This window comes from Metopolophium dirhodum, chromosome 4, assembly GCF_019925205.1.
Source record: "Metopolophium dirhodum isolate CAU chromosome 4, ASM1992520v1, whole genome shotgun sequence".
In the NCBI taxonomy this organism is placed as follows: domain Eukaryota; kingdom Metazoa; phylum Arthropoda; class Insecta; order Hemiptera; family Aphididae; genus Metopolophium; species Metopolophium dirhodum.
In genome coordinates this window covers 9,306,237-9,327,102 of record NC_083563.1, presented here as the reverse complement: position 1 = coordinate 9,327,102, position 20,866 = coordinate 9,306,237, and the positions used below count along the sequence as shown (strand labels likewise).

Here is a 20,866-nt window from a genome sequence, read left to right as displayed (position 1 = left end):
GATCAATTACAAAATAAAATACAACAATTGAAGTACGTGAAATGTTTATGAAAATTATGTAATAATTAGGAAAAAAGGACCTATTGCAGAAAAAAAGAAAAATAGTGAAAAAAACTAAGCTGTCGCGGGACACTTGGCAGATGTGAAACATCAGAAATTTTCTTTTGCTAACAATGTTGAAAATTGAACATTATTGTTAATAATTTGTACATTTTTTATTACGATTGTAGCCCGTATAAAATAATAAGTGAACGATGGACAGCTGCTTAAAAATGTGATTAACCTCTAGGCTGAATAGTGAATAGACAAATTAAAAAATATGTCAAATTTTCACTTATATAAGTTTTTCTTTACTTATACTTTGCATAAACTTCTTTAAATTTTCTTTTGATTGCAACAAAATTGGATGTTCCTTCATTTGTATTATTGTTATTAAACCAGTAACAAGTAATATTAGTATCTGAAAACAAAAATATATTTTTTTAATCTTATATATATTGTACTCAAATAAATTAAAAAATAATTACACAATTACTAGAAAGAATACTTACCGATACAACAAGATTTAAATTTATATTGAATATTCCAAATGCTGTGAGTTCGCTTGATTCAAAAACTGATATTTGGTTCATAAAAAATTTAACCTAATAACATAGAAATATAATACCTATTATAATAACTTCAATGGTCCTATGGCTTGTGTTGGTTAATAAATAAATATCATATCATCTTTATTAAAGCTTACACGGATTAACGCTTACACTGAGGAAGTACAATATCATTTAAATTATATATAATTACACTTTTTATTTTATTTACTTGTGTTTTTAGGTTTGCCGATAAATTTGAAATCTTTATCAATCTTAAATATGATATCATCTTCCTTTTCTAAAAATATATGATTAAAACTATTAAAATGTTATCAATTCATATTAAAAACGATAATTACGTAATAAAATATGGTAAATGTTGTGTGAAATATTTTTTAATATTTGGCGTAGTTTGGTATAATAATATTGCTATTAATTATCCTAATAGTAATAAAAAAAATTGCCAATTGTCTTTAATGACAATCAAGACGAGACCATTGATGTAATTAGAAATTTGTCTTATAGGGGTTAGACATTTTTTTACACACAAAATACTAAATAAATAAAATAAATATACATATATAATAAATACAAAATTTTGAAGTAGAGTGGTAGCTGGGAATATCATATTTATCAAAAATCATAAAATGCACTTTTAAATATTGTTAAACTTAAATATTATCAATTAATACATTTAACACCTATTCCGAAAACTTAAAACTTCAAACTTAAAACCAAGATGTAAAGTATTAACATAAAAATTACAATTTATTGAACTTGATTTAATTTAGAAGTGTCCGCTAAAACCATAGATCACTCTCACAGAACCATAGGGCTCCACATGGCTACTCTAACTTTATCACTCCTCTAAAACATATTCACAAAATTTAAATTTATTTTATTTTAAAAATAAGAAAAGGGCCATAAAACATAATACATTTATTTCTGTAGATCTGTATATCTATATTGAATTATGAAGTTATACATTTTAATTTAATCAATTTACTTAAATATGGTTACATACCTAGGTACTATAACCAATAATATAACATTTGTATTGATATTACCTTTTCGTGTACACGTGATGCAGCAATGATAATGGACAGAGTCCATATGACATTTTGTAGGTTTAGTAAGTATGGTATACATTTTATTAAATAACTGTCAAAATTTAATTCTTTTGGCACGCTACTAGGATAAATAATAATGGAATAATACAAAGAGAGTATCATGTTAATAAAACTGAATACAAAGAATCCTAATAGCATTTTTCCGAAACCTATACTGAATATTCTTAATAAGTCCGACAGTTCAGCGTGTAACAATCGTACGTTATCCAGTGTTATTCCTGTTATGGAATGTGTCAATTCTTCAGGAGCGGCTAGAAATCCGGGAAGAAGATATTCCCAGGAATCATTCAACGTTTGGAATCTATACTCCAACTGTTGTAAGAAAAAATATGATAAAAAAATGACTGTAACGTCCACGATGAAATCTATTCGAATAAAGTACAAAACGATAGTAGTGATGTCCATAGTCTTCGGTGGCCATAAGTACACCATCAGGAATGTATTTGCAATATAATAAATTAACGTGAAAATAAAGATTATGTTCCAGTAGTTTTTCTTCGGCAAAAGCTGGCGAATCATCAAACACCATGGGAGTGATGTTAGTTTTTGATCGTACTCGATGACGCCATTCATCAACCTAGGCACAAGAACGTAGTGTAAAAAAGTAGGTCAGCGCATTTCGGTGGTGGATGTTTGTCCATCGTCCCTTCGGGCCTCGGACAGGATAGTGTAATTTTACTGTATTCGATTTGAATGCAATGATTGCATTCGATAAAAAACGATTCTGAGCGGACTTTCTTTAATTATTATTGAGATTAATATTATTTATCTTACTGTATAACCCATGTTTCTGATATTCTTGATGCAATAATGACGGTCCATAATTTAAATAAAAATATTTTTTGAGTAAAATAAGTACTCGTGTGTATTGAGTACGTGATTATTATTAACATGAACATCCGTACAATTTCAAGACATTTATATATTGAGTCTGTACTTTGGATTAATAACCCATCTGAATTTAATAAGTAAGTTATGTTAATTATGCCAACAAACTTGCACAAGTATACAATAGTCCTTACAGTTGTTTTATAAACAAACGTCATTTAAAGGGAATTTTATTTTTGATACTAAATATTGAAACGAAATATTTTATACCTAGAAACAAATATTTGTTATTGTAATGCAATTGATTTTGTAATTCAAACGATTGAAATAATTGAAAAATAAATTATTACAACCATTTCACGGGGAATTATTATTTATTTAGGTAGGTAAATAAATATTATTATAATTGTCACAGTCAACAACACACATGGGCGGATATGCCATTTTTGGCCTAGGTACCGGGAAATATTTGTTAAGGCCTCATAATACCAATAATGAAATATATATAAACAAAGGCCTCATTATTTCAAATATATTATTTTTATGCAAATAATTCTTTCTTCCCTCTTTTTTGAAATGCAATTTCAAAAAAGTGGGTCAGTGGATGTCGTTCTGCTGTACAGTAGGTTACAAGTGGATCAATGTATAATGGATTGTATTTAACTTGAATTCAATGATATAATATCATATTAGAAAAACGATTCTGTTCAGTCTGTCAGTCTGAATATTTTTTTATATTGTTATTATAAATTATAGCCTGTAAGTTGAATTAATATTAAAATATTATTTTTTTTTATTCGTTTCTATGGTGATAAACAAAACGTTAGAAATTAAAATCCCATTTTTATCGGTTTTTCATAATTTGTCAGTGGTTTTTCCCGTGGCATTAAATAACTATTGAGAAAATCAAAAATTACCTCCCTAAAGTGCCATCTTAATCCAATTTGCTAAAAGATAAGATACTATATGTTGTCAATCACTCCTTCTAGTAAAAAATTTGTATACAGGATAAAAAAAAATAAAAATAAACACCATTGTAAAACCACTAGCTTCCTCGCTCAGCTCAGAATTTAAAAATGTATTAAATTATTATAATACAGAATTTAAAATGTAAAAAAGCTAGAGAAAGTATGCACCTGACTTTTAGATCGTTTTGAAAGTTATATACACGAAAATATTAGTTATACCTTTTAAGATTGTATTTTCCTGAGACACTTTATTGAGAAAACATAAATTATATTCTTAATTGCCCATATCTCTTATTACGTATTATTTACGTATTTACGGATTTACTCTTACACATAACCTATGCCCCAATATGCATATCTAGACTATCTGCTGTAAGGCTATTATAAGCTTCTAGATTTCATAATTCGTATCTCTGCCGATTTTCAATTACTCACTCCATTAAACACTCTTTTTTGTTCCTCACTACGTCCAATCCTTGAGTATGGCTCCATACTCAGGGACCCGTCTACTGCTTCTGCTCGTATCATGTTCGAAAGGGTCCAAAGAAGATTTCTCCGTCACGCTGCTTATAGATTAAATAGATCCTCTCCACTTCACGATTACACCCCTATCCAACGTCTCTTCTCTTTAAAAAGTCCAGCCGTTACTCAGCAAATTTATCCTTCCTATCTAATCTCCTTTCCTCTAGATTTGACTGCCCAGAACTACTCTCTCGTATTTCTTTCTTTCAGTATCCCCTCCCGTCGTACACGTTTTTTTGTCTCATTCCATATTCCATTCTCATCCTCAAACTATTATCTCAACTCTCCAATAATTCGCCTTATGCGCATTGCCAATAACCACCCATCTTTTTCCCTTTTATATTTGAGCCAAGTAACCTTATTGCATTTTATTTGTATTTGCTTTAACTATTCTATTTACTATCATTATATAAATTGTATTGCATTTAGTTATTATATTATTACTTATTATTAAGCCATTATAAATATCTTTATACACTTCATATTGTTTTGGGCCCCGGCCTGTAAAATGAAATAAATAAATAAATTTAAGCAATTTATTTTAATGTTCTTGATTACTTAAGTTTAGCCACATGGAACACCTTCCTTCATAAAAACGTATAGGTACATGTTTATGTATTCAAGTACCTATTCAAAAATTCCAAAAAATATTTGTTTTGGAATAATGTCTTAAAAATACATGTTAGCATTAAAATTTTTTTTAAAAAAGACAGATAAATAGTTAAAAAGAATTTTGTTGGGAAAAATTACTTTTCATTAACTTGAAATTATAGTTAATTCTTTTGTATGCCCCATTTATGTTTTTATTCAATTATTGATATTTGGAATTTTTAATTTAGTTTATAACCTAATTGTAGAGTAAAAGTGTGTTTTTAATATATTAGGTACGTCTTAATTTACTACGGAAATAGCGATATCTTAATTATGATTGTACAAACGTATAGGTATATCTACGCACACATTGCCGTATGATTTATATTTTATAGGCAACTTAAATTAATTATAAAAAACTGCTATAGAATACTTCAATAGTACAAGTAACCTGTGAATAATATTTATATGATTGACTGATATATGTCTTATCTTGACGTGCCACCACCCTAAGTTTGTTGTAATCTCTGGAAAATAGACTGGAAATTAAGTTTCTTGCAAATTATACGCAAACAAGACTTGTTTCCCCGGAACGTCGTCGCACTGCACAACGTGCTTTTCGCACTCCATCACAGTCACTCGAAAACGGTTTGATTAGGATTTACTGTTTATTATATATTTTACATTTTATAGCGTATTATACACATTTAGCTTTGTAAAATCCAAGTAAAATATTTGTAGTCTTTTAAGCTTAATATACTTATCGTGGATTAGGTTAGGTTAGGTTAGTTCTTACAACATTAAAACAGCTATAAAATGATATGTGTAATAACTTGTAAGTTTAAATGTACATACACAATGGTAATAATCACTAACAAAAACCGTAAAATAACTCGCCGGGAATTGAATCTCAAATACAATCTAACATAAGATAAGTTGCGTTGAGTATAGAAAAAAAAGAAATATAACATATGCAATTAATTTTAATTTTAAATTATATGTTATTAATTATGATACATAATCAGATTGTTCATAGATATAAAAAAAAAAAAAGAATATGATAAAAAAAAACTAATATTAGCAGCGGCCAAGCCCAGTATCCACGCGTATCTTATTTAATATATTAATAATAAAACAACTGATTTTTTTGAATAAAAAATACATCTTTACTACAAATTCAATTTACGAGTTATAAAAAATAATTATTATTTGCATGCTGATTAAAATGGTTTAAGTCTTCTATGCCATTGTAGGTACAGTATATTAAATAGGTAATATGTTACATTTTCTAAGTGAATGTTACGTTGTTAAAACTTTTTATAAACTTTTGTATTTGTTGATTTGTCTGTATTATCATTGAATGTTCTCTTATTTGTATTAATGTTACTAAACCATTTACAAGTAATATTAGTATCTGCAAAAAAAATGTGTTACATTTCTTATATCATTGTATATGTAAATTGTGATCGAATAAATTAAAAAAAAATTTTTTAATAATTACAATATCAGTGAATTATAATATGTATACGTATACTTACTGATGTAACCAGATTTAGATTTATACTGAAGATTCCAAAAGCTGTTATTTCGCTTGATTCAAAAACTGATATTTGGTTCAAAAACAATTTAACCTAACATAAAAAAAAGGAATTATTATATTTAAATAACAACAATGGTTTTGTGACGTGTACCTATTATTAAATAATAACAAACATATTATCGTCTTTATTTCACTTATCATTAACACTTTATAGTATATTATTATTTACTTGAATTTTTAGGTTTGCCGATAAATTTGAAATCCTTAATAATCGTAAATGTGAAATCATCTTCCGTTTCTATAAGTATATTAGTAAAAAGGTACAATGTCATTATTTCATGTTGAATTTATCCGTTCTGTGTTAAAAAGTTTGTTTTTTTCAAAATGTTATATAGTTTTACTGAGTTTACCCTTTTTGTATATTAATAATATTATGATAGCATAATAACATTATAGGTACCAAAAATGTCTACGGAAAATTAATAAACTCTAAGATAGACATCATAAAGGAAACAGATCACTTTAATTTTATCGTTCTTTTAAAAATCTGTTTGAGTTAAGAAGGACTCCTGTACTTGTGAGTAGTGCCTTATATATTCCTAGGGATTTCTGAAGTAATTACCTATTTTAAAAATATTAAACATTTATAATGGATAAAACACACCTAACACACAGTTGCTCCAAAATCAAACAATTAATATGCAATTAACATACCTTTTATGGCTTGTATTTTTCCTAGACATTTCATTGAAACAACATAAATTATATTCTTTATTATGCATGGCAATGTGTTCGTATGGGCGTAGGTATAATGGTTAAGAATCATAAATTATGACTTGCAAGCTTTATATTAAATGACATGTCAACTTTCACAAAAATATTATGACATTGCTTTAAAATTTTGTCATATCAGAATATACTGACAATAATATAATGATTTGTGTTATTTGTACATCAGTACAGGTGTGATCAATATAACAAAGTAAAACTTTAGTTCGGGATGAAAGTGATAAAGAATACCTAAAGTATGACGCTATCCAAAAATTTGATTCAGGCAGTCAGTACCTTGTGGAAAATGAATGTAAGCCATTGAAGTAAATAAAATCAAAACAGAATTATATCTATACTAAACTATGACGTTATAAATTATAATTAATAAATTAACTTCAATATATATAAGGGTATAGATGCTAATAATTAAATATTTGTATTAATGTTACCTTTTCATGTACACGTGATGCAGCAATGGTAATGAATAAAATAAATATTACATTTTGTAGGTTGAAAACATATGGTACTAAATTTCTTAGAAAATTTATAAAAACGAATTCTCGTCTTAACGTATAATTAAAATGAATAGAAAAAAAAAAGAAATTAGTATATTAATATAGCTAAATACAAAGAAACCTAAAAGTATTTTTCCGAAACCCACACTGAATATTCTTAACAAGTCCGATAGTTCAGCGTGTAACAACCGTATTTTATCCAGCGTCATTTCTGTTATGGAATGTGTCAATTCCTCAGGGATGGCTGAAAATCCGGGTAAAAGATATTCCCAAGAATCATTCAATGTTTGGAATCTAAACTCCAATTCTTGTAGGAAAAAATACGAGGAAAAAATTACTGCGAAGTCCACAAAGAATTCTAATCGAAAAAAATACACAGAGATCGTTGTGATGTTAATAGTTTCAGGTGGCCATAAGTACACAAATATTAATGTTATCGCAATATAATAAATTAACGTAGAAATGAAAATTATGTTCCAATAATTTGTTTTATGTGAATGCTGGCGAATAAATAAAAATCTTGGAAATGATGTTACTTTTTGGTCGTACTCAATAACGCCATTCATCAATCTACAAAAAACAAAACGAGAACGTTACTACAATAAACTTTACTCTTAAGTATTTAACACATAAATGGTATCCTACAAATATACAAGCTTATATATATAAATCACTTAAAATATTATAGTAATTGGTTTTGCATAAAAAATTTTGTTGTTTTCTTGATGCTTTCTAAAACTACACGGAACTTTCAATTTTGACCTTCCAAAAGTACCAACTAGATTCACTTTCCTATCATAAAATATGCTTATCTCAAAAATCGGAGCATTTTTATTATCCAAAATAATGCTGACAGACAGAAAAAAAACACCCATCATCGTATAATCAAAAAGGTGGTTAAGTGGATGTCGCTCTGCTGTACAGTAGGTTACAAGTGGGTCACTGTAATGGATGGTGTTAAATTTGAATTCAATGATATAATATCATTATATAAGAAAAACGATTCTGAGCGAAAACGGTCAGTCAGCCTATGATAGGAGCCTATGAAATAAGTATATTTGATGATATTATTGTGAATAAAGTAATTTATATATAACCTATTTACGTGGAGCCTTGTTTTAAATTTTCAATCCTTAGCCATAAAAGTTAAACTTTTTATACATTTTTAACTACAAAATAATTAATAAATTATAACTTTGATAAATGTTGTCAAAATTTGAACTTTAAATACTTATGTAAATTGTGCCTATGTATTTTTAATATTTTTCAACTGCTATTAGAACGATATATCAGGAGCCTTATATTAATTTTTCATTCTTTTTTACCCAACAAATAAAATTATATTGATATTTATAGAAAAAAAAACTAAAAAAATTGAAAACTGACAATGTCCGTAAACAGCTCAAAAAGAGTCAAAATATTTGGAAAATGTTATGGTGTATATGAAATGCAATTATAAACATTCAGTCAAAATTTCATGTCTCTACGGTCATTTGTTTTAGAGTTACACAAAAAACCAAAATCGATTTTCTCGAAAACAGATTTTGCGTAAAAATTCCTGTTTTTCCTTAATTTTTCTTTTGTTTTTCACGTCGCTTTTGAAAACTACTGGGAAAATTTTACTTTTGACCCCCCATAGTACCAACTAGATTCACTTTCCTATCAGAAAAGTTACTGTTGAAGAAAATCCAAGCACTTTTACTGTCCTAAAAGGTGATGACACAAAAATAAAAAAAAAAAATAAAAAAAAAACACACATCATTGTAAAATCAATACATTCATCGCTTCGCTCAGAATCTAATACATTGTTTCACTCCGCTCAGAATCTCAAAGTATAAACTTTTTTAAAGTATTTCTAATTAATAATGGGTATTTGTTAAAATATATATATATATTTTTGAAAGTTATTACTTTTTAAACGTATAATTCTGACTTCAAAAATTGTTGACATTTAAAAAAATTACAAATTTTAGCTAATTGAGTAAAAATCAGATATACAAATTTAAAAATAAATTATTTTTAATTTTGCAGTTTATTGATAGGTATGACTGGTATATATCTTACTGTATCACCCATGTTTCTGATATTCTTGATGCAATAATGACGGACCAAAATTTGAACAAATATATTTTTTCAATAAAAATGATATTTATGTGTATAAAGTAAGTGAATATGATAAACATAATTATTCGTGTGAATTCAAGACATTTATATATTGTTTTTGTACTATGAATTAATAATCCATCAGATTCTAATATGTATGACATGTTAATGATGCCAATAAACTTGCACAAATATAAAATATTTCTCAGAGTTATTTTATAAGCATCCGTCATTTTGAAAAAATGTTTTTTCGATACTAAATATGGAAGTGAACTATCTTATACCCAAAAACAAATATAAGTTATTACTTTTAATATTCCAAACAATTGAAATAATTGAAAAATAAATTAATATAATCATTTCATAAGAAAATATTATTTATTTATAGTTAGGTCAATAACAATTAGTCTGTCACACTCTACAAAATCGTCAGAATATTACTATTATCTTGACTGGAATTTGTTTACACTCATTAGGTCCAAGAGATAGGTGTCTTGTGTATATGTCCATCATATCTATAAATATAATTACATCGATTTGACAATTACTTATAATAGTCCCGGTGCCAGTTTTTCAAATTTTCCACAATTCTACAAAATTTGAAAATTAAATTTTATATTTTAGTTGCCACCTCAATTATAAGACTTTTCCACTAATCTACTACCTGATATCTATTTAGAGGGGGTTGATAAGGTTTATTATATCGAAAAAAATGACTTTACGGGAATAACTCTCAAGCTTTGTAGAATTGTCGGATTTTGATGACTATTTTTTTATCTGAAAGAAGAAGACTTCCTACAGCTCGCATCGATCTCTAATTTTGTATTTTATTTCAAATAATTGTATTAAAAAATTTGTAAAAAAATTCTTTCTATCCTGTATTTTTTTTAGACATATTATAAAGTTTTAGAATAAAATATTGAAAAACAAGGATCAACGTGGGCTGTAGAATATTTCACTCTAGCAATTAAGAAAAAATTATGAATTGTTTTTGGCTATAATAACTAGTCATATTTATTTTAACTATTATCATTGCTGCATCACGTGTACATGAAAAGGTAATATTAATTATTAATACAGATATTAAATTATTATAGTATCTATGTATGTTAAGTAAATGTATAAAATTATAGTTTCTAACCTCATAGTTTGATATGGATATAATTCTGTTGTGGGGGACGGAGTGGCCGAGCGGTCTAAGGCGTCGGTTGCGACGCAGCCGACGCCGGCTCGATTCCTTGGTCACGGGTGGCATTTTTTTTCGGGCAAGTCATGGTGTCCGGAGAACAAGTGCCGCCATCCCCCACCCGGGCATGGCAGATACCTACGGGTGCCCAATCAAAAACTCTGCCAAACCCAACACACACGTGTTCCCCCCCCCCCCCCCCTACCGACATTAAAACGTACAAAACCAATACAGCTAATGGCCATAGATGCCGAACTTAAAATCAAAATCAAAAAAAAAAAATTCTGTTGTATTTGTATTTTCTTGTATGGCTCTTACTCTATATCATGTTGATTTTTATATATATTTAACTTATAACTTATAAGTCATAATATAGTGACTCATATCCATTTTATATCATTATTCATTACAAACATTGAAATATGTACATAAGTTATTGTGCGCATTATGCTCTCAATTTTATCTCTTGTTAATTTAATGGAAGTCTTTTTTAAAAGTTAAAACTAATTAAATTAAGAATATAGTTCTTGTTTTCAAATCAAAATAGAAAATATATTATTAAAGCTGTTGAAAGCGAACCATATTTGTATAGGGTAGGATTTAGACAATATTCTATATCCATTGTGAGTAATGTGTGACTTTGTGTGTAGTGACTGATCATTAGTGTGCGTGAGTTGTAATTAAAGATAAACTACGGTCTACGGCCAAGATTTTTCAGAACCAGTAACGTACATCCTCGCAGTCATATGTCACTATATTTTGCGATCAAAAAAGTTTCAACATCAAAGTCTTAAATTCACCCATGGTATACTGCAGTACCAAAAGCCCGATTTTAATTTTGAAAACATATTTGAATTCCTTATCTCTTTTCTAGGTTATGTAAGAAATGGATATTCGATTTTTTTATATTGATAATATTAGTGTGGTACCGGATAAATTATTTTTTCAAAATTTATCTTTATTTATTACCTACCAAAAAAAAAAAAAATTAAAAAATCTATTGCTATAGTGTCTAAATTTATATAATTTTTATTTGTTAATTAACGTTTTAGCGGACGTAAATTTTAAATCAATTTTAATTTTGTTGAATTGAAAATAACAATAATGATTTATAAATGATGATACGAGGATTCCACAACTCGTTCAGTCGTTGACGAGCCCGTGGTCGCCAGGTCGCGTGGAGGCAACCATAGATATTAAAGAATAATATATACATGGAGGCAAAATGCTATCATCGATTAACGATGGATGGGTTATCTATGTATAGTGTACCGTGCCAACACACGTAAACCAACTCCACGCGCCGTATACATTTGATAAGAAAGCTGATAAGCCGAAAATATACAAAAACTTGAAAAAAATATATATTTTATTTATATTACCTATATATATGAAAACATTTAAACTAATGTATAAGTTAATTATGACAGCACATTTTATATAATTTTAAATAACATTTTTTAAGTTAGTGGTGCCGTTGCACACTCTGCCCCCCCTCCTAAATGACGCCCCTGCCTAAAATAAAAATAAATATATTTAATTAGAACTTTTTCATTCTTGTTTATCATTGTTAGCTGAATCCTTTTGAGAATAATGCTTTCTCATTGCTACCAATCTTCTATCACGAAACAATGTAATAATATTATGAAACATCGAAGTCTGTATCTCGATCGTAAAATTCTGTTGAATATGAATAAATGTAATAGTTATTAGGTTTATTATTGGTAGTGATTAATTTAATTAGAAGTTAGAAACTTTTCATACTATTGTATTGTTAATAATAATTTGGTTCTATTAACCGAGCGTTTTCAATTTGATTAAATTGTATTTATAAATTAATTTTTGGCGATTTAGAACCTTTTACTTCTAAAAAAATTGTCAATAATGATCGTATAATCATAAATGTTAGCTTAAAAGATACGCCTTTGCATTCTAAAACCATTTTAGTTAAAAAGTGACTTTTGAAAAAAATGCGATTTAGAACCTTTTTATTCTAGACCCACGATACACTGCTATATGATGATGGCTGTGACCGCTCCACCCAACCTCGCCTACTTGTAATGCTCCGTCTATGAGTATAAGGTCTATGGGGCTTCGCGTACAATTGCCGATAGCTATTGTCTATACTCTATAATATAAAAAAAACATTACCTTAAGGCACGACGATTTGAGTACGGCACAATTACAACAGTAAAAACGCTGGCGATTCGCGCCAGAGAATTATAATAAAAACACGGTTGCGTTTACGGTAACATTTGACGACATCTACCTTGGACCAGTACGTAATAACACAAGAATATTTTATATTTATTATACAATATTATAAGACACATGACACATACAATAGATAGTATCTATATTCTCTACATCGTGCATACAATCTTAAATAATAATATAATACTATTTATAAAAATATGGGTCGCACGCAATCAACCGGCGGTATAATTCTTAATATAACAATAACACTAACTATTAGTAGTAGGTAGTATGTACTCATTCGTACTATTTGTTATTTATTATATTTTATAATATGTATTACATTTCAAACCTTGCCCATCTCATACTATGCCAAACTGTTCACGGAGATAATTAGTAGGTATAATAGATACAGAGTTACTGACGCTCATAAAAGATAATTGTGGATTAACGCTCACGTCCGTGAAGTTGGCCCTTACACTTTTTCAAAAAAAGTTTTGCACAGTGCCAATATTTTGCAAGTAATTAGCAAGAATTTGCAAGTTCAATCCCAGAATTTGCAAGTCAAAAATAAAGGAATTATAAGGCGTGGAACCGAGGAAAGGCTAACTTCACGTAGCCCTTACTTGTTCTCCAAAACTTATGAAACTAGTGTCAAAACACTCGTTATAATTAGCAAGAATTTGCAAGTCCACTCCCGAAATTTGCAAGTCAAAAATCTCACCCCTACGATTTTTCAAAGTATTTTTCCCAGCCCTGACTTGTCAGAAACTTTCAAAACTGGTCCACCCCAAATAATTACTTAGAATCATTAGGTTTGTAACAAATTAAAATTGGTATTAACATAGTTATGAGTTTCAGTTTGATACCTATTTAATTAATGTGTACAGTAATTTATTTTGATAATAAGAAAAAAAAATTAAATGCTTCTAAAGATATCAATGTATTCATTTTTAATATGTCAAATGTAATATTATAAATTATAATGTTTATTTAATACTTGTTTTTCTAGAGATTTAAGAGATAAGTAATACATGAAACCAGTTGGCCAACTTTAAGCGTTGTACGGGTGCGTAAAACACCGAAAATCGTGAACTTCGTAAGGCTATACCATAAAAACCAATGATTTGCAGGTAGTCGAGTTTTGGACAAGTACCTACATAGGTAACTTATAATAATTGATATTGTAAATTAATTAGGTACCAAAAAAATATAACTTCTCAAACACTGTGTCTATTGGCACTGGCGGGAGAATGTATTAGAATGTCTATAAACTTGCGGACCAGTATGTATAGTTAAATTTGGCATGCGAACTATAATTGAAATAGAAAACCAGAATAGGTGCATTGCAGATCACGAAGATTTCTGTAAAAAAACATACGATTTATAAATATACCGTATAGGTATACTGAGCACTTATATAATAATATATAAGTTCTTTGGATTTATCATAGTTAATAATATATTTAATAATATCTATGGCAATCGTCAATTGTCGAAATTCGTCGGCGACGGTTAACAATTCTAATAATTTCAGCAATACTATTGTATTATAAATATAATATATTGTATATTTTGATTTCAGTGAACAAAAAAATAATAGGCCACAAATATAAACGAACAGTTCGTTAAACCGTATTAGTTGTAACAAAAACTCGCAAATTTCGTTGGATCAGGTTATTTTCATAAAACATTTCGATACTTTCAAGTTTCAGCTCATCGGAGTGAGATGATTAGATGAAGATGGATGAAGATAGCTGTTTCTTCGGCGATGGCGGCACTCTAGCTACGTTTCACCGGAAGAGTAGATGTTTACGAGTAAGTTTGTTTTCATATAATTATTACCTACTATTTTACATTTACTTTTTAGACTTAAATTAAATATTTATTGCCACGGACAATCTGTTAACTAGGCGACGTAGAAGCATTTATAAGTTTAATCCCAATAGCGCAATGTATAAAATACGCGAGACCGTCTTCGTTTCACCACGTCAAGTTTAATACGCACCTTTTTGCATGTTATACTATACGCCAGGTATCACCTTAGGTTTGCGCGTAGAATTTAAAACAATATAATGTTATAAATCTTTATATTTTATATTTTTATATACATAAATACATTATACACCTCATATATTTTATTAGCATACTTACACCTTTTTTAGTGTAGTTTATACCCTAGATGGCTATAGATATAGGTATTAAATGTCTTGCAATTATATATTTTACTATAATTATTAATTTCGTTATAATATAATATAACAATACACTCTAAATTAAATTAGTTGTTATCAAGACAGACAGTCTTAAAACAAACTCTTTTCTGGACGTTTTCAAAACGTATTATGCTTAAAAAAAATTGCACAGTTGTCGTAGCAGTCAGTTGCTAGATCAACCCGTGTGACATCAAATAGGAATTATTCTTGTTTTTTTAAATAGTTTTTTCGAAAAATATATGTAACATGTATAGCTCATACAATTATGAATTTATAGTTAATGGAAATGCGGATGTTTATACTTCATAGATATTTTTTTAGTTAATAATCGTGTAAATAATTTGATTAAACAATAAGGTAAACTTACCTACTCATCACTAGTATCAATTTTATTATATTACATGTAAAATCACCAACACAAGGGGCAGACTGCGTTTAAAAAATTAAAAACATAAAATAAAATATAAAATAATGTTGTAGTAGAAGCTGGAAACTATAGTTTATTTTAATTTATAATCCAATTAATGTAACCGAGAATGTAACTATTAAATTCATCATTGGATGATTATTCAGAGATCACTTTGGGATAAATGTAAATGTAAATTAAAAATAATTAAAAAACATTTTGTGAAAGGAACAAGATTACTGCTAATATTTAAGTCTTAATTATTATTAACAAATAAATACAAATAATAGATTTTTTAATAGCTTTTTACTATTAACATTCAGTGTAAATATAGTTTCTGATCGACTTACCAATATGTAATAAAATAATTATTCATATCAAGTAATCCTAACAATTTAATGCAAAGATTCTCATAAATTGATTTTACAGCAGCCTTAAAACACCAAAAATACATTTGTACATCATTTACAAAATTTTAGTTCCCTATTATGGTGTAGGTATTAATACAAACAATAAATTGCTATTCGAAAACACAATTTCGTATACCTATTATTATTTACTAAATACCTACAATTAAATTAAACTAAAAATAAACATATGATTACAAATATATATGAAAATTGAATCTTTATTACGAATACTTATCGTTTATACAGACCACAAGAAAAAATAATTAAAAATATTAAAAAAAAAAAAACACACATCATTGTAAAAATATAGTTGGTATTATAGTATTTGATGAATTTACTGTATACTTTTATGGCTTTATGTTAACTCTAAAATCCAGTAATCACATTTTTATTTAATAATTCATAAAATACAATATGCTCTTATAAAAATATTTTTGTGCTTCTGATATCTATTCACCACCTTAATCAATAATTAAATTGATAAACGAAAATAATAATTTAAATAATACCTATATCATATTATTATAATTCAAATTCAAAATTATAAACTATTTTGGTTTATTGTCATATCAAATTTCAATGAACAAATTGGCCGTTAACACAGAACTCTTTGATATAAAAAGTTGCATTATATTATATCCGTGGATACATGACGTACCTAGTATAATATCTATCATTTATTTATTTAATCTATGGCAAATCTCAAAGTCGTTGCAGAAGACACAGTCGATTAAAAATTCTAAAATTTCAATAAGGAAAGAAGATATGAGCAAAAAACTTACTGCGTTTCGTATAATTTTATTTTTCATAAATCACAATATTTTAAGTTCTGGCTGTATTCTGGAGCGTTTCCTCATGGGCGTCGCCGTCGCAGTTCACACACGTCACGGATTCCGCCGAAGGAGTCGATAATTAAAGTAAGTTTGTTCTTATATTCTTTTGGGGCTTAAATTTACTTTTAAGACTTAAAACAAATATTTAATGTCACGAAAAATGTGCCATCCAAGTGTTGTAGGCGCATATTTTAGTTCCGGACTAGAAATGTATAAAATACGCGAGATATAAACGCCGTCGTCGTTTTTCCAGTCCCTGTTTGTAGAATAATTATAATTAATAGGTGCATTCCTATACAGGGTACTTAATATAAATATATAAATATTTTGGTTTAATTTATAGAAATATATGGTATGACTTATAACTGATAATAGTCATAAGATACAATTTTAATTAATAACTGGTAATTTTTTTTCCAAATACAACGTTATAAGTTATAGGTAACTATTAATTTAGTGTCACATACTTAACTTCTATTGTTCACCTAATATATTCTATATTCTATATCATAGGGATTAGGGATGTATAACCATGTACACATAAAAGTATATTCACGGAATGGTCAACTGCCTATCCTGACGTGTGCGCACTTATGAATAATATACCTACTCATATACTCGTATAGGTATATAAATATACCTATATAAATAGTGTAATACTACATACACGAATGTGTTACCTATTATGCTCTAAAAGTTCAACAGTTATTATTATATTTATTTATTTTTTAAATATAGGTAGGTACATTACAAGACTCTAATTAAAATCACATTTTTTTTTTATTTTTTTGAACACAATGTTTTAAAAATTATTAATAAGTATATAATTTATTGGTATAGTACTAAATAAATTAATGAAAAAAAACAAACACAACTACTGTCTACTATAATTATTAGTAATAATAATATATCCACGTATAAATTATTAAAATACAAAACGAACAAACGAAAAACGATTCTGAGCAAAGATATCGTTGACTAATAAATAATATTGAGATTAAAGTAATTTATTTTTTCGGTAGAAAATCGGTATAAACATGAATTATAAATATTTTTTTATTTTCATATCATGACGCGTGTGTGAAAAATTGTTTATATTAAGTGTTTAAGATGTTAGATTTCGGTTCGGCTGATTGTCCACCCCCTCACTCATCCGCATCAATGCATCACAAATTATTATTTATAATATTTAAATATAAACTGCATTTTCTGAATTTTCTAAAACATTGCTTTCCAAGCAAAGAATTCGTTTCATATATTATCAACGAATTGAAAAATGAAATTAGAACATTTATATGGGATAAAGTCAATTTTATAAAAACTTATTAGAAAAAAATTAAATACAATTAAATAAAGGTAATTTTTTTTCTTATATTTCTATTTTTTTACGTACCCATTATGTTCGATACTATAACTTCAGTCTTCAGTTATAGAAAACAACACTTGCCAATATGGAATTACTGTCGAATTTTTTTATTTTAAAATATTAAATAGCATCTGATCGACTGATGTGCTATAATGAAACTCAAAATATAACGAATACACTACCTATACACTTATCTAAATTTTATTTTATATTCGTTTAAATTGGACTTTTAATTTTTCTGGCCATTTTATTAAGCTTTGTAATATAAGTGCATTAAATCGTATTTTTCTTATTTTTAATGCATTTAAATCCACGTCCTATTTATAACTTAACGTTATTTTGTATATACCAATCGATTAGTGTACACGATAAAAAATATAATATTATTGATGGGTTAATAGGTTGATAACTATTATGTAGGTATAGGTACAGTTTTGTACTTTCAATGTATCGTTTTTAATTCATAAAGTAGCTAAATGAGTCGAATGATTTTGTCAAGGGGTGAGGGGGGGGGGGGGTGGACGTGAAAATGTTTAAAAAAAAACACGAATTTATTTAGTTATTTTGTTATTTAGGTAATACATATTAATTAATAGGTATTTCTTAAATTTTTTTATTATTTTATTTGAAACATTATTTTTAAATATTGGGATCAATAAAACTATTTTTATATAATTACTATTTTATATCAATTAGAATTTGTTTATAAACCAAGTAATAAATAAATGGTTACCAAGTAAAAAAACCGTTATCTATATTATAAATTTGAATTCAATTTACCGCATTTGCGTCTAGTAGAAACAAATAAATGTTTTTTTGAAGATAATGTAAAAATATCCATCATCCATCGGTTAGGACCATATATATATTTTCTATGATTGGGACGGTTAGGTTATAATTATAAATAATCTATGGCAAATGACAATCGTTTGAGACGAACAGCGATTCCAATACGTACTCACATATTTCGTTAGGTGCTATTAAGCATATTAAACTAGGTGCCTATTTTTATAAATGTCATTAATCTCAATACTTCCAGACTGAACTTTTGGATCGGATATATGAAGACGCGCGCTGCATTTTCCTTGACGGAGACGCACAGCTCTGACACTAGACAATATTATGCACTCAAAGGGACCGCGTTTCGTCGGAAGAATAAATAATTACGTAAGTTTTTTCCTACTACTCTGTTGACGCGGTAGACCTAATGTAAATATTTATTGTCAGACAAACTTATATACCCGCTAGACGTAGAGTAGTTTTTAAAATCCAGTTGTTATAGGTGTACAAAAATTAGGATATTATGAAAAGTACCTTAAATTATAATACTTTGCCTACAACTGTTAATTTATTGTTATAGTAGAATAATTTTTAAAATTTTAAATCAATGATTAGGTAATGCTTTTATAAGTAGGAAGATAGGTTTTTATACCTACCTAACAAAATAAGAAAATACATATTGATTAATGTTATTTAATATGATTTGTAAGTACATAGCAGATTATACCTATCACTTGGTGACGATTATTTTTGTTTTATACGTTCTTCGTAATTCAGTTCCGTCACGATAGTTTTAGTTTTCGTTAAATGTGAAACATACATTTTCTATGCATACGGGATACGGGCATTAAATATTTGGGTTTTAAGAGAACACCTCAAACGTACGTTTTATTTTGGGGGTTTTACGGGATATACCTATAGGAAATTTTCTTCAAATTTTCACATTTCACTATTTGATATTGTGATATTATTTGTACCTAGGTTAAGTTTCTGTTTTAGAATCGATCGATATGTTACCTAGGTACATCACATTCATTAATTTAAATTCTGGTAGTCGAGTATTGGACAAGTACCTACGTAACTTATAATTCGTATCGTAATTTAATTACTAAAGAAATATTATAATTTCCCCAACAGTGTCTAGGGCCACCGGCAGCAGAATGCATTATAGAATGTCTATAAACTTGTGGTCTAGTATATGGTTAAAATTGGCATGCGACCAACAACTAGGGGCTTGTTCTGGACAATTTAAATGATTTAATAAGGTTCATCTCAGTAGGTTTTTTTTATTATAGTTAATTGATCAGGGGATGTATTGCCCGAAAATTTTCAATATTTGTATTGTAACTATACTGGTATAACACTATTCGGGCTATCAATAAAGTCGTGTTCAAAATTAGAAAATTGGTGAGGTATGATATTTTTTTAAGCAATTCTTTCGAGTAGGGAATTCGCTCAATGATATTTAAATATTTTCACCGATAATCAAGTACGATGACTTGTAGGTAACTAGAGACTGAGTGAATAGGAATTAGGAAGTGTGTGATATGGCGAAGATAAGGAAATGGGTCAACTGGATTTCAGAATGTTTGGTGTATGATAGGGAAAAATGAAAAAGAAATGTAAGGTTAGGGTAGGTAAGTGGAGTGAGAGTAGCAGATATGAGAATAATAAGTAAGGTGTTAAGGTACAAAAGAGGATAGAATAAGAAATTAATTAATTAAGGGTAGTGTAGGGTAGTGTACATATTGTAGTGAAAACAAGAGAGAATAGGTTTAGGTGGTTCGGTCACTGTATGATAAGAGATAGTGAGAGTGGCTATAGAAGTTAATTTAGGGGAGAAATGATGGACGAGAAGACTGAAGAAGAGATGGATAGACAGAATACCGATCATATGGAGGTGTGGAATGAGAGT

General features: G+C 28.0%; 1 protein-coding gene and 1 long non-coding RNA gene across 3 annotated transcripts; one reads left to right on the top strand and one right to left on the bottom strand.

Moving 5' to 3' along the window:
• Positions 1-334: 334 nt before the first annotated feature.
• On the bottom strand, positions 335-10,973 carry LOC132942794 (uncharacterized). Its single transcript, XM_061011440.1, has 6 exons — positions 7,390-10,973; positions 6,399-6,467; positions 6,168-6,260; positions 820-888; positions 552-644; positions 335-460 (listed from the first exon to the last, which is right to left on the bottom strand). Exons 2-6 carry the CDS (start codon positions 6,456-6,458, stop codon positions 335-337), a joined length of 441 nt encoding a protein of 146 aa, XP_060867423.1. The 5' UTR covers positions 6,459-6,467; positions 7,390-10,973.
• A 2,983-nt stretch (positions 10,974-13,956) lies between these two features.
• On the top strand, positions 13,957-19,661 carry LOC132943888 (uncharacterized). Of its 2 annotated transcripts, XR_009664379.1 has the most exons (4): positions 13,957-14,104; positions 14,526-14,758; positions 16,800-16,889; positions 19,211-19,661. It is a non-coding gene; the product is annotated as an uncharacterized LOC132943888 (long non-coding RNA). The 2 variants fall into 2 exon arrangements; XR_009664378.1 differs by lacking the exon at positions 19,211-19,661 and having other exon boundaries at positions 16,800-17,055.
• The last annotated feature ends 1,205 nt before the right edge of the window (positions 19,662-20,866 follow it).